At 37.6% G+C, this 16314-nt stretch overlaps 1 protein-coding gene across 2 annotated transcripts in view; it reads right to left on the reverse strand.

Annotated features, from left to right (window-relative positions):
• The window catches only part of ABCC4 (ATP binding cassette subfamily C member 4), a 147532-nt gene that overhangs the window by 21018 nt on the left and 110200 nt on the right, over positions 1–16314 (reverse strand). The window contains exons 26-29 of one of the 2 annotated variants that reach the window (XM_027712842.2): positions 13262–13417; positions 9117–9206; positions 8490–8662; positions 2255–2360 (exon numbers count right to left, since the gene is read on the reverse strand). In XM_027712842.2, the coding sequence (XP_027568643.1) occupies positions 2255–2360; positions 8490–8662; positions 9117–9206; positions 13262–13417 (525 nt within the window). The remainder of the gene's footprint in view (positions 1–2254; positions 2361–8489; positions 8663–9116; positions 9207–13261; positions 13418–16314) is intronic. The other variant, XM_039381997.1, reaches the window with a different exon arrangement.

Raw genomic sequence — 16314 nt, forward strand, 5'->3', positions numbered from 1 at the left:
AAATTTGTGAATTACTAAAACACATTATTGACTAACCAAATTATATAACATACTGAAAGCTTTCTCTAGTTGAGTCTTCTCGATTTTTGTGATATTGAAGTAAATGATTAATTTTCCATGAATGCTGTTTTTATTGTGAATAACTCTCATTAATAGTTACTCTTCTAGAGGAATATTCTTTTTCCTGGCATTTTTAACATGTTATTCTTCCAAAATTCTGCTATATCCTCATTAGAAGTTACATGCCTGAGTAAACCAAGTAATTAAAGTGTAACAAAAGCACACCTGCCATAACTCTGATCATTCTAAATATGTGATCATATTTCTGATTTGTCCATAAACAGAATCACTAACTAAGGATGTCAAGAAAACAGGTTTGTTATGAAGTCACGTCAGTTTTCCCCTTTTTTCTATCCTATGCTTCTCAACCTCCTCTCTCAAGAAATTACAGAAATCTGTAAGAAGATCAATATGCAGCAAAGTAAAGAGATGAAAAATGTTTACTGTTTGCAGACTCAAAGACATATCTTCTTGCCAATCTGTTTCTTAATACTCTAAAGAGACCAAAGGCTTTAAAAAAAGACTATTAGACAAATAGGAAACTAAAAATCTTAATAGTGGCTAAACTGAAACAACATAAGGGTAAGAATAATGTACAGACTCTAAAAATGCAGTAGAGTAGCTATGTAGCTAGCAAATATCCTGAGAAGTTTGGAGAAAAGGGGAATTTCTATGCTTTGCTCCAATGATTTTTGGCAAAAAATTGTAAATAAAACATCTAGTTTTCATTGCAACTTCATGATAATAAAGGTAAAACTAGGAAAATATCTTCATGGAAAGAGCATTCTGTGTATAACATGTTAATGGTGGCTAATGAACCAAAACCCACAGAAACCCCTTTGGACAGCTAACAAACACATACAGCTATTAATTAGGTCACAGTTGTTTCCTCACAAATCTTTTGTTCACGTTAGTTGTAGAAAACACCAACATATCCATTAAACCTGTAGGGAGGCATTCACCAGTGAAGAAAATATTTATTTATTATATGTTAAATACTTGCAATTATATGATTACTTATGGTAGTTCTGCTGGTTTCTCTCTTTGTAAGTAAACTATAATCACTCAGCTCACAATCTATTCTACTCAGAATACCACTCAGCTCAGCAGATGCAATTGTTTCATTTTGTGCACTTCAGACAACCATTGTAACTCTTATCAAAGATTTTAAAATCTTTTGAGCAGCCAATAAAAAAAAAAAAGCATGGAAAGATTTAACATGCTTCACTTTCATAAAACAAAAGCTGAAGAGGGTATTTTTTTAAGGTTATCACCAGGACGTGAAAGGTAATTTCTCCTTGAAGGCCAGCTAAATCTGAGTTCCACTTATGAACACAGTTTGCCCACTATGTCAGTTACTTCACTGACTAGTTGTGAAGAAAATACTTGCAAAGGGCTCATGTTCTTATTACAGAAAATGGTAAAACTGCAGGCTGCACATCGTTTCAATGACATAAACCAGCCTGATTTCCTGAGAGCCTAGGAAACACCATTGCCTTTATGAAAATAATCAGCAAGTATTTCCTAATTTCTATGTGTGTGCAACACACTGTGGGGCAGACAAGATGGCAGATATGAGTATATCACTGGTCTGTTTGGAACAAAGATGGCAGAGGCTGCTGAATTGGTAGTGCTTCACCTTTTCTGTTTGAACCTTGCTTTAGAAAGCTGGCCATGTTCATTACCTCACCAGTCTAGTTCCACTTCTCCCATCACTACCTTTGCCCCAGGGCAGCTGCTGTCTCCTTACCTCCATGTCTCCTGCCCCAGAACCTCCACCACTTCCTCCTCACACATCCCACAGCAACTATTGTCACTGCCATCCTCAGCCCACCGAGACTGAATTAATAAGCCTGGCCGAATCCAGCTGACTCTGTCCAGAACCTCTTGGGTGTGTCTTCACAGGCTCCTAGTACAGGCAGAGTTTATTTGGTCTGCTGCTGCACCTCACCTGCAATGGGTTCATGTCTTGTGGATTGGAAAGCCAGAGAATGTAAGAAGTCTTTTCAGGTCATTATGTCTAGAGTTTTGTGACTTGCTAATCACAGCAACGAGGATAACTAGGTTAACTAGGATAAGCCCAAAGGATGACTTAAACCCCTACCTACTTTTGTATCAAAATTAAGAAGAAAAGAGTCAATAACATTATTCTTCTTCAGGAAAGAAAAAAAAATTAAGCGGTTAACTGTCTTACCATAATCCTATCACTGTCAATAATGGTGTTCAAGCGGTGTGCAATGGTCAGCACTGTGCAGTGAGCAAAGGTTTCACGGATCGTCTTTTGAATGAACTCATCTGTTCTGAAACACACCAAGAGCAATGCAGACAAGAATAAGATATTTGCATGGATAACTGAATGGCAGGCAGGTTTTATGACTTTATCAAACATGACTGTATAGCAGGAAATATGCTAATAAAGTTATTACAGTGCCTCTTCCTCTTGTTATATTAGATAACTTGGAGGTTATCATAAACATACTCCAAAAATCTATCATCTAATGCTTTATGAGGAAGGAGTTTCTTCTTGCAAGTAGAGCAATAGGCTTCATTTCAGAAGACTAATTTCCCAGGCTTTGAATACAGAAAGAGGAAAATTCTGTAGATTCAGATAGTCCTAAAGATTTCTACACCAAAAAATTTGTTATTCTCTTTGGACCTTTAGTTTGTGCAAGCAGTGAAGAAAAGTTGGTGAAAGTAAATAACCTTCATTGCAAATCAACTGAAGAACAAACACAAGACAGCCTAGAACTAAGGTTCTTGATTTCAACTGCAAAAGAGGATTAATTAAAGGAGAGGGCTGGTAAACTAAACTAGGACTGGAATAGTTCAAGAACTTGAATACAGAAAAAAGAAAACTTGGCATACTCTGTAAATCAAAAGAGTTAACTGGAACACACAACCCAAGGAAAGGGATAAAAGATTTCAAGTTAAGAGTCTCAAGCCTACTATATGAATTAACCACCTAAGAAAAGGATACCAGAAGGATACATAAGACTCGTAAAGAATACGAACGAAGCTAAAACACAGACACAAGTACAGGGCCGAAGTGACACCTGTCATAAATAAAGCTGAGAAAGTGAAAAGGAAATAAAATTATTCAGAAAGATACTTAATACACTAAGATAATTCTTAAGCTGTATAAATAAGCATTAAGGTAAAAGAACTGGAGCTTATTCAATTAACTAACTGTATTAGAGAAGCATTGACACCACCTAACTTAGAGCACACCAGTCAGGTGTTAATGTCTCTAGTCCTGTAGACATGACAGTCTTCTCTTTATCAGTGAAAGGGGAGAGGCATGGCTGGAAGGTGAGTCAGAGAACCTGAATTAGGCAGCCATCAGGTGATGAATGCCCTCTAGAGGCACCTGACAGCCCACACTGCATAGGTAGCCTTGGCTTCCAACCTGAGCACAAAGCCAGGCCATACGAATACTCACATATTTCCCATCAGCCTTCAAAAAACCCTAATGAGTAGTAGCAATGGAGAAAAAGATACAGAAACCAAAATTCCAATCCAAGATGGAAGGATGCCACAAAGAACTCAAAATATACTGGAGTTAGTTGGACTAAGGAATCTCCAGCCTACAAGTCAGGCACTTGAAGGCATGGGACTCATTTCCAGGATTTCTATTAAAACATGAATTTGTTCTTTTACATATGACTGAAGAATAATAAAATGCTGCAGATACAGTTAAAACAGGACAAAGGAGGTATCTGGATAAACTAGTATACTTAGGCAGACCTGCTGGCTGCAACCAGTTGCTTGTAAAGCCTTAATTCTTCATATTGTTAAAAATAGGAAAATAAAATAAAATACATAAAATATTCATGCAGCATGTCTTCCTCTAAGTATTATTTTTTAGACAGAAGTAGCGCTCCACATTGAATCTGAATAATAAATATTTGGTATCACTTCATGAACTACACAAAAATAATTGTTTTGATGTCACCATGTCAAGAGGCACCTGCAATAAAAAGTGGACAGACAACTTTGGAAGAACAGGATGACTGAGAGGAATAGGAGCTCATGCTCTGAAGGACTAAATGTAACTTCTGTTACAAACTTAGTAGAAGAGATCGGCATGACAAAGGAATAGATAGATCCTTGCTGATGACAGGACGAATCATCAGAGAGGAGGAAGATATAAACAGTTTAGTAAGAATTCCCATGTATGCTGACTGCTATCTTCATCTGGGGACAGAAACATTTAAGTTCTGCCATGAGCTTGTTCTGGGCCACAATCTGAGAAGGCTTGGTCCTTCTGCTCCTACTTCCTAAAAGAAGCTAAAGAAAAAGGCGCTAAGCAAGTGTTCCTCAACTCCTTTTGAACCAAGGCCAGTATGTGGTCTTGGAGAAGTCAGGATAGACCCAGGCTATTTAGTTCTGTGTGTTATCTCCTTAAAAAGGAAGTCGTTCATCATGTTCCACATCACAGCAATAGCAGTACTTTCACCCCCATGTTAACGCATGTATATTTTTTTGCTGTCTTCTCAGCAACGCTTCAATTACCTGACTACTCTTACCTTCAAAAGAAGAAAAAAAACCAGGGGCATACATGGAAACACTCACTATGGAAGAACCTTATAAAGACAGCAGGATGTGTTCTCTGCAACAGTTAACATAGCAAAATAGAAACAAAAGGTTTAATACTCGCTAGAATTGTGCAAAAGAGGCCTTTTTCTTTCCTTATAGTCAAGCTCAAGGTGAAGTTTCCTGCAGAGCTGCTACACAGCACACAGAATCACAGCTTGCTCAGAACTTTGAAAACAACTTTTTAAAGGGTTCAAAATTATTTGTAACTCAGGTTATTCCCACTATTTTCTGAGAATGCCTTGAACATCCCTGTCCTCTGCATTAATTTATTCTATCTCCTTGTATTACATGTAGTCTTTAAAGCACTACCTCTTCCTAAATTTACAACAAAAAACCATTTCTCATTCTTAGATAGATACTATCAAACTATTATCTTAAACAGATATTTCTTGAATATAAGCTTATCACTACTAAGAAACTGCTGGCCATATTGTGAGTGTGACAAATGTTCTGAGACTACAAAGTAAACAGAAACAGACTTAATAGCTCCATCTTCAAATATCACCGTATGAAATCTCATGCAGATGTGTCTGCTGACTAGCACTTGGCTAGATCCTCTCTAAGGCTCATGGTAGATCTCGGAGCATAGTTTTTGGGACAGCAGGCAGAAGCACCATTAGTAAGCTCCAAGAGAATCTCGGCAAGAAGATGGGAAAGGCATGAAAATCTACAAGAGCAAGAAAAGCATCTGTATACAGAATTATGTGCTGACAGAGTAGAGACTATATCATATACCAACAAGAGCTAGATAAGTACCAAAGGAAGCATAATTTCTGTTCCTTTTTCAGGGCATAAATGGACTCTTTGTGGTGCCTGCCCACACTGAGCAAGTGGCCAGGCAAATGTCAAGTGATTTCATCACCCATCTAAGTAGATCAAACCCCATCATCTTTCAGGCACATTAAAAACCAAAGATGCAACCCAAATACCAAAACCAGGGCTGCTGGATGACAAAAGCTCAACCCTAATCTGATTATATAAAAATGGGAACCACGATACTCCCTATTGCAAGGAACAGTACCATAAGAAAGCACAAAATGGTGGTATAGCTTCCCACAGGCACCACAGGTTGAGGATCTAACACCAAGTTTCACAGCAACCCAAGATCTGGTGTAACCTGAATTAGTTGACTGTGTAAAAAGAAAACTATCTAAAGAGCAAGAATAAATATGATCTAAATGAGAAGCAACCAAGCTGCTGAAAGAACACTGGATAAGTCATTATCTTCTGCCTAATATTCTCCTGTGGATTGTCCTGGAAACGTATCTCACACTACACAACTCCTGAGTGACTTCAGATAATTTCTCCAAAAGAGAAAGAGTTACAGATAGCAGTTAGATGTAATAAAAGCTTAAACCTTACAAGGTTAAGTTGGCTAATGAACTGAACTATGTGCAATGTCTGTTTTTACCAAACTCAATGAACAAACAATGTAAAAACGTGGCAGTGGTCTGGTCCCAAAGAGTTTTGTCCTCTGTAAGCAGCAAAAATACAAGTTAATGCATAATACTGCAGTCAGTGAGCAGAAAGCTCAGTAAGTTAAACAAAGTCAGTATTTTAAAGTAGTCTCAGTTACTAAAGATCTTGTTTTAGTGTATCACCAAAGCGACTACAGAAAGATTTTCAGCATTTTCACTCCAGATCTCATGCAATTTTCCAGAACAACTGCTTTAAAATGACCCTATTCTTCAGAGTGAGAATGGACCAAGAAGACAAAATCAAATTTTATGTCTGTCAGTCATCACATAAAACATTCAAGTAGTCTGACTTAGGGTAACCTTCTCTATGGTAAGCTCCTCCTCTTCCTCACAAAAGTGCTGACACCCCTGCAGCATGCAGAGCAAGTGGTAGCTATGAGGAGCGGATAATATGGGTATATATGGGATCTGGAACATGTAAGAAGGAGGGAGAAGGATGAACTCAAATTCCTTCCCTTCACTCCCAGCAGCAGACAAGAACGGCCTAGCTGAGCTGGAGAAACACAGTGGGGAGTACTCTCAGCCCTGGGGGGTAAAGTGCCCACCTCTCTCTCACCCTGCTGTCCCATCCACTGCCTCACATCACCTTCCTTCTCCTCTTCCCACTCCTAAACCCTGCCTTCTCACACTTGCTTCCAGGTGGAGCTGCAGAAGGGACATGGTGGCAGCAGTAGCTGAGGCAAAAAGATCAAGAGCAAGAAAAACAAACAAAAAGAGAAACAATATCTCCAGAGCCAGCAGCAGCTCCCCATGGTTTCCTATCTCAGGTGCCTGACATGACGTCTGCTTGCAGCCAGGCTAGAGACAAGGGCGCCAGGTATGGGGGTTGTGCATCAGAAGAGGAGGAGGTTTTCCTTACGTGCCAAAAATGCCTCCCTTAACTGCTCAGTTAAGCAACCCACATCAGCATTTCCTGATGATGGTCCTATCAGATTGCACAGCTAAAAAATACTTGGCTCTAATTATACCAACACATTAAGGAAAAGGTAATAATGACTGTAATGCAAACTGAATTCAAAGAAGAAGTTCCAAGTTATTATTTGTATTGTTATGCTTAGAGTTGATACAAACAAACATTTACCTTATTATAATATATATTGCAGTACACATTAATCAAGATCAATTAAATGTATAGTGCAAGTTGAGAACGCACATGTGAGATGCCTAAATAGGGAGGATGAGTAAGACGGCATTAAATTTCCGCAACTATGATTAATCAGAGAGTTAATCTATCAGAGCTCAGCCAAAAATAAACTAATAGTAAAAAAAGTAAAAAAGAAAAGGAAAAGAAAAAAAAGAGAACCTCTGGGAAGGTTTTAGAAATACACTGTCAGCTGAACTGCAAAGCTACCCTAGTGGCACCACTTCTCCCCCAAGAAGATGTTATAAAAATGAGTCACGCCCAGATGACATACAAAATCCTTAATGCATCTGTTTGAGGGACTTGCTGTGTTATTGTCCTCCTTGGACTTTGAGTTCTCCCTCAAGCCATAGTTTGTTGGAACTATATATTCAGTTCAGACTAATTGATGCAGTACGTTTACAGTATTGTTTCCAAAATATTTCCATCAGCGTTTCAAATGTTTCAAAAATTAACAGTGGGGGTACTTAGCTATTGGAACAATTTAACAAGGGCTGTCATTGAATTTTTTTCTATTGAGGTTGGATGTTCTTCTAGAAGTACACTCTAGTTCAAACAGGAATGAATTCAGGAAAATTCTGCTGGCCTGAGTTATACAAGACAAAATAATGAATGACAAATTAGTCCCTCCTGTAGATTTAAACATCTCCAAATCTGTTCTGCAATTCCTGTGGTGTTTAAGACAGCTTATCTTCTACCCCTGCCCCTATTTTATCTCCAACTTAATACACCAACATCTGGGCCATCTGAAAGGACAGCATCTCATAACCAGAAGTATCCATGCAGTTTTGCTTAGCCATTTTTCACCCTTCTAGTTTTAGGGAGTTTGGGGAGTTTGAGATAAATTAATTACTTTTTAGTTATTTACTTCCAACAGACATTTCTTCCAGAAACTTGTTTCATGGCTATTCTGAAGTTACAGAGATGCATTTCCAAGAACATTCTTGTCTTCTAATCTATGGCTGCAGGACAAATGAACTTTGAATATTAATTTCCCTATTCTAGAGAAGGCACTGAAATTAGGGATATTTTCAGCACTTAGTTTATAGCATCTGCTCCATAGCCAAAGCTCAGTGGCCACACTTTGAATAGACAAATATGATGGTATCATTAAAAACCTAAAAACAGCAATACAAACTACATGTAATACAAGTACAGGTGAACATATTAGAAGAAAATCCAGTTCACTTTAACATGACAGATTTTGGTTTTACCTTGGGTCCACATTTGCTGTTGCTTCATCGATGATAAGAATACGATTTTTTTTTAGAACTGCTCTGGCAAGACACACCAGCTGTCTCTGACCAACACTAAAATTAGACCCAGATTCTGCCAGCTGCGTCTCCATTTTATTAGGTAGATCTTCCACAACCTCCTTCAGTTGCACCTGTTGACATGTCAACATATTGTAGGATGAGTAACTCCCTTTTAAATCACCTATTGTGAATCTGATGACACAACAGTAAGTATGCAAGGTTTGCCTTTTATATTCTGACACAAAATGAGCAAGCGCCAAGTTGGATTACACAGTGTGTCAGTTATTAGAATTCTAAAAACATTAAAGCACATTGTTAAGAATCTATTAATGTTCATTAAAACTAAGATATGAATCAAAATATAACCAAAGCATCATCCCAAAGGATAATTTTTTCATAAAAGACTTATATAACAATATACTTGTCTACGCACACACGCACAAACACACACATATACAAATGCACATACAACACCCTTATCAAACTTGATGAAAACATCTAAAACCTAACACATGCAAGCACTGTAATGTTGTTGTTATTTGGATTGTAAATATCAGATGTACCTAATTAGATTTATTAAGTTACCTCTTCCAAGGCATTCCACAGCTCTTCATCAGTGTATTCATTGAAAGGATCTAAGTTTTTCCTCATAGTTCCAGTGAATAAAACAGGCTCCTAAAACCCAGGAAAATGAGCATTCCATTATAAATACAGGGTTTATAACGCAATAGGTAATTTAATGATAATCAGAACTAACCTATATCAACAATAGCACAGAATACACAACAAGCAGCTATCATTTTTGAAATGCAAAATGTATTTTACAATAGCGTGCTTAAGGGGGGTATGGGGGAAGTTAAATGCTCAACCACTCTGTATGAAGATAATTTACCAAACAGGACAGGTCTGTTTGCAAATGGCTGTACACAGTTATGTCAGTACTTAAATGGGCATTTATATGCCACCTGATGCCACAAGCTATATATATACTTACATGAAATCACTGCTATTCCTCTGGTATTGTTAACGAAAACCAACAGCTAGCACTGTCAATGAGCTCACACTCCTAAATTACATTTGGGCAGTTTTGAAAACCTGTTTTTGAAGTACGTAAACCAAAGATGAATCAAAGAGCTCGCAATGACTTTCTGGTTTTCCTTCTCTATTTGGCTGTGTTTTGTTTTTTTTGTGGAGTTGTTTTGTTTGGTTGCTTTTTGCTTGGTTTTTTTTTGGGGGTGGTTTTTTGTGTTTTTTTTTTTTATTTCATGCCATGAAAGCCCTTCCATTTTACCATTAGGGCTATGAGGAACAGCTTTCACCATTTAAAATCTATACCCACTGAAGTTAATCTATATTGCCACAGCATCAAAACAAACTTACTTAGAACTGGAGCACTGCTGGGCAAAGCTCTCACTCAAAATACACCAGGGAGTCAAATCAGTACCTTCTCCCACTCAGGTACCAATATGGGCTTACCTGTGGTCGAAGCAAGTTTTGTTCTACTTCAGTTCCCAGTCAAATCAATAACAGATAATTAATCAAACTGTCACAAATTAATTTACACTGAAAAATGTAGTATTTAAGAAGTGAGAAGATAACTTTTGGTTCAGAACTCCTTAAGCAATATGAGTTGCCAGACCTGAGTCATGCAGTGACATGACTTTAGGGCTAAACTCATCTTAACACCACACATAAAGACAACAAGTCAAAAACCGTAACAGTGCTAATCAAAAATGGAGACCATTCATCACGTTGTCAGCCTTCTTTAAACTGGAGACATTTTAGGCAAAACATTTTCTTTTTTTTTTCCTCCACTAAGAAATAAAGTCTAACTTACACTGGATAATTTCAGCTTACTCTGAGATTAACCTCTGTCGTGATTTACGCCCAATCTAACCCTAGGGATGCCCACTCCAAAGGCCTGCAGCAAATCAGAGCAGAATTCAGACCTTAACCCTTTTATTGTCTCTTCATTTCTAAATCATTTTGAGTGCTATAAAAGAATTAACAAAGACAGAACATGCCACAAGCAATGTCAAAGAATATATACACTTCTTGATGTAACATGCCAATTATTTGAAAGTATGTGCTGCAATAGCAACATATCACTAAAAACCTGTTGAATGAACAAAAGCAATTAAAACAAAATATTTCCAGGTTAAAAAAAGTTTTCTTCAAAAACATCTAGAAAATAATTTGTTTAATAATACACATTTTAATACACCATTTGGTGTGTTTTGAAGGTATTGTTACATTTATTTTCCTTTTCAAACCATTTTTATAGGTTGGCAAAATGAGAGCTGAATCTATAAAGTGTTCATAACTACTATAAAAGTCCTAACAACAGACATGCACTGCAACAGAAGATAAGGATATTTTTTAATTATCACTTCTGACACAGATTATTATTTAAAACAGCCTGGTTTATGAGAAGAAAGTAATAAGACAAACCTGTAAATAACTGTTGTAAAAATGCTTGCAGTCAGAGAGGCAGACAACATTTGCATAGAAAAGATTTACAAACACAACCTTTACACAGCTCCATCCAAGCAAGCAATTAGAAGCCTAAGCACATTTTTATTTCTCCAGGTAGGCATTTAAACTTACGCATAAGAAAACTTCAGTCTTGCCTCATCACTCTCTAGGAATGGTTCTGTTTAGCATGTTTTATGTTGCAATTCTAATAAGCATCTCTCCCTCTGGTTTCTTAGCTTCCCACATAATTATGAAAATATCTGCAGGAAAACAACTACCTGATGTTACACTGCTATTTTTATTATTGGCACTATTGACTATTAACACAGTACAAGACAATGCCTATCGCTCAGTTTACTATAGTAGAAACCTTATTCCAAACCCTTCTCCTCTCTTACTGCCACCACTTCATAGTTTTGCACATTTTTAGTAGAAACAAGTCTGCCCTTACGTTGAAAACAAATGCCACTTGCTAGCCTTAGGACACCTAAAACCTTTTGGGACTATGATATAAACCTTGATAAAAATTACAGAATTCCACTGGATTAAAACAGTTTTAAAACTATGCCAACAGACCTGTGCATGAAAAAACCCCTCATGTATAATCAAATGCAGTGAACTTTGAGCATCTATATCACTCGACATGTAGAAGCTGTATCTGACCTGCAGTTTTCCTCTCTCAGTACCCTATTTTGTTCAAATTTAGTTGAATTCTTCAAAACATAAAAATCACCCACAATAGCTAAGGGCAAGGTTTTCAAAAAGCTGTAGACCTTGAATGAACTGGTGATCATCTGCTTTCAGAAGAAAGGAACACTTCACACAAAAAAAACAAACAAAAGAACTTAAATCTATGTAAACTGCTCCTTACATACAAAAGATGACTAGTTCCAGTGAGCACTTCCACTGTGCAATAAATCAGCCTTCAGCATGCAGAAACGAAAGACATCCTGCAACATTAGGCAACAACGTGATTACTGTGCATGCACCTATTTTTTAATTTATTTAATTTTAAAATAGCATATGTGTTTCTTTGCTTTGACCCTTATTCTTGGGGAGTGGGGCAGTGAAAGGAAGGTAATCAAGAGAGGCGCAGAACCACTGTTCATTATAATTTGTATTAGATTCTCAATTTAAAGAAAATAACACTCTAAATGCCATCCTGAAAACGAGCTAGCACAGCTTCAGACATAAAGTTGGTGTAAGGACTCTTAAATACAGCTTCCATAATAAGACACAAAGATCTGAGAAATAATGCTGAACATGGCAAAAAAATTCCTCTGGTTTCCAGCCTACTGTTCAGTCTACCTGACAGAAGAGACCAAATGAATTATTTTCCAAAAATGTGACTTCACATTTGCAGCATGTGAGTTTTTCCATCTTCCTCCCTCTCCAGTGGACAGCAAATGATCACAGAAGAGACCAGAGCCCTCACAAAACAGTAACCTGCACAGACTTTGCCTTCTGATGTTTTAAGGTTATACATAACCCATCTCTCATTCAATGACTTATTTGAAAGTAAGACCATAAAGAGAAGACCTGTGACCTTCTGGACTTCTTTGAAGATCCTTTCTTCTACACCAGCATGAGAGACGAGGCTATTCCCAACATGGTCTTAGTTGGTTTTTACTCCTGTACTGCAGCCTTTCCTGCATTCAGCTTCTAAAATTCAGCAAGTTTCTGTTTATGGGTCATAATGACCCACTCTTTTGTCTGTTCCCCCAGTCTTCTCCTGTCCAACTTTCTCCCAGTAACACAAAAGCTGACAGCTCACTTCTAGGTGGCACATTTGCTCTTTCTAGATATAGCATCAGTCAGTTTGTACTGGCTTGACTACAGAGATGAAAGTGGTCCTTCAGAGTTCCTTACTAAGGAAGCTTCAGGCAACGCATCAGGCAGGAATTGCTGTGAAAGGTTCAAGTGACTTCAGAGGACTGCTGAAGATTGGTACAGACTTGTCAGATTTCTCTGCCTTTCCCAGACTATAGGAGGACAGCATACTGCAAACACCCTACACACAGGTATTTCAGATGAACAGACAGGGTACAAAACTAGAAAGAAAATGCTCCAGTCCCCAAAATTGATTCTATTTATCTTAAAATAATCAAGACCTGACTCAAGTAAGAATAATGCCTCGCCATAGTTTTTATGTCTACTGCATACAGGGATGCAGGGGGAACATATCCCAGCAAAGCACTTTAAATACTACGGTATTATACTGAAAATGTTTACAGCAGACCAAGTCACTCTCTTACCTGAGGTATAATTGAAATTTTCTTCCGCAAGTCATGGAGTCCTAGCTCTGATGTCAAGTACTTATCAATCCAAATCCTTCCTTCAGGTTCCGCCAAGCGAAAGAGGGCTGCTATCAGAGAGCTTTTCCCAGCTCCAGTTCTTCCCACTATTCCAACCTACAGAGCAAGCCAAGCCTGTACAATTAAACTGTGAGCTTTTCAGGATAAATTAATATGTCAAGCAACATTTTAACAACATCACAGGATTCAGAGTAAAACAAGCACCAAATAAAACTTTTTCAAAATTAACATTCCTTCAAGAGGAAAAACCCTCTCTCCCCTAAATCAGTTTGGATTCAGGTGACATGTGGATACACAACAATCTCTTGGATCATATTCAAAGGTGAAAGATTTTCCCTTAATGTGTGGTGTCTTGTTGTGTAAACAAGATAAAGTGGCTCAATGCATAGTAATGTGTTCAAGGCTGCTGATTTTTATACTAAACCTGATTTGCTAGGTGATGTTAGGCAAATCATTTCAGGCATGCATCTACTTCTCAACCCAAAAAAGGACTCCCATAAAGCACTCTGGGAAAAATGTATTCCCAATTTAAATAATTGAGACTGATCTTGGTTAGTGTGGTTAAAGTGAAGTACTTTAAAGTAGCAGGATTATAAACCATATTCATACTTCTTAAATCTTCAACATGTGTTGAAACTACAAGGCCATGTGAGCAAGCTGAAATTCCTTTCCAAACAAGAGAAATAGTGAATAATAACATCACAGAGATACAGGCTTCTATTTGTTCCCAAAGAAAAACTGGAAGACATATGTAATCTGAAAAAAATCAAAGCTTTCAGAAAAAAGAAACAATGCAAAATATGGGATTGATAACTTTAATGACAAGGGGCTAAGACCTGCAAATATTTCTTCTTTTTTTTTAACACTGTCTTCGGTAAAGGATTCTTAGAGCAAACAATGTACAGTAATCAATCGTATCAGGGAAGATCATGGGTTTAACCCTCTACACAGATCTGATCTGGTAGACTTTGGTATTTCCTGCATTCTGTTATAATTGCTATATTTCCAGAAAGAAATCAACACACTGGAAAGAGTTCAGAGCAAAGTAACTTAAAGTTAATATGGGTTGGAGATACTGATTTGATGAAGAAGGATTTATGATGATTAAACATGTATAATATGGCCTGGCAAAGTGATTGGGGTGCAAAAAGGAGGAAGAAACATGAAAACCTTCATGAGTATACATACAGACATCAGAGGGCAATTACCCATTGCCTGAGACTCAGATGTATGCAGCAATGACTGCTGAAATGAAATTAAGCACAGGAAACTGCATCAAAGAGCAAGGAGAAACTTTTGAACAGTCAGAGACACTTAAGTTCAGACAAAACAGCAGTGCCTACATTTGATAAAAAATACACAAGATACTAAAAAAGTATACTTCTAGGAGCAATTTATGCCACATAAGCTAAAATGCATTTTCTACTTCTATCTTCCGAGTCAACAATTTCAGCCAGCTATTCGTTATTTTACTATTGTATATAAACTAATTAACATTTCTACAGTGCTTATTATTAAAGAAACAAACTGATTTAAGCAAATCTGTTACAATAAATGATAAAATGTCTAGTATTCTAAATTATATCAGTGAAACAACAGAAAAATAGTTCTGAACAGATAAACTGCAGCTCAGAAAGAAAATGCTGAATGAAGAACACAGAGTTGTGAAAACAAAAGTTCAATTGTTTCTTTGCAAATGCCAGTGATATAAAGTATTGTATTAAGGATATAAAGAAAAAAAACATAAAAAATACATTGATACTTAAAATAAAAATGCAGCTGCTCTACATATTGTCAAAATCCCACTTTCAGTTTGGCATCAAATGAAAGGGCTATGCTCTTCAGCGTTTAGAAGAATGTATTTGTATCTTTGGTCCAACTGACTGAAAATCGACATGAATTTGAAACAGCTCTTGGTATACACATTTATTTGTTTTTAAAATATTTTATTCTTCAGAGGCCCATGTTCACAGCCAGTGCAAACGCAGCGACAGTCTGCAAGTGGAAGTCCCACCCACTTAGCAGGAATCACATGGCCAGGATTTTGTTGCCTGATACAAGCCATGTGCATGCACAGGAGTACACCTGCTATGCTGGGCTCATCATTACTCAAGTGTCACCCATACTTCAAACTAGAGCTGCAAAAAAAAAAAGTGAGATTTACAGCACATCAGCTACTCCATTGAAAATGCCCATGTCGTCATTGCCCCTCAGGCAACCTCCCTTTCATGCTATGCTGTGAGAGTATTTACGTGAACAGCTGCCATGCTGTAAATTTAGACCCTCACCCTCCTAACTTTTTCATGTAGCCCACAGAATTAGGATCTATCAGGAAAAGGTACATTTAACAGTATATTAGCCAATAAGCACCCTTAAACAAAGACAGTAGTGTTTAAAACATAATGTTACACATGCTGACCTTCTCCAGCTGCAGCTATAGTAGCAAAAGAGGTTAATCACTGCCAGCTGATGGCACAGCTCTGCTTCTCACTGGTCTTTCTCTGTCAGACTACACTACATTAGCAAAGATGGCTAAGACAGAGAGTCCTTCCTAGCCTGCTTTCACTGTAGGGAAATGCTGAATGCTGACACAAGCAGATCAAAAGAGACCTTAACCCATGAGTGATCTGCTAGCAATCACCTCCTTCATTCCTGCTGTACCTACAGCTTCCCAAGCTGGGCACTGGGATGCCAACAAGAAAAACTACAAGCACAGCAGAAGCTAAAATTCATTCATCCTGCCAGTAGCATTGCACCTACCAGAATTCTCTATAAGCTAGGGGCCTGAATAGGCATAAGAGCTCTCACTGACAGCAGCATGGGCAGAATTTCTAGCAGATCTGTAAACCTGGTTGTGAAGAAGATGCTTCTCCATAATTAAAACCAATATAAGGATAGATGCCTGCGAGATTTATACAGTGGTAGTCTACTGCAGTATTGTGCAAAACATCACAGAAAACAACACAAAGGTCTTGGCTATAGTTTCAAGCTGG

Source organism: Pipra filicauda, unplaced genomic scaffold, assembly GCF_003945595.2.
Source record: "Pipra filicauda isolate LSUMZ 115617 unplaced genomic scaffold, ASM394559v2 scaffold24_size8852520_pilon, whole genome shotgun sequence".
Lineage (NCBI taxonomy): Eukaryota > Metazoa > Chordata > Aves > Passeriformes > Pipridae > Pipra > Pipra filicauda.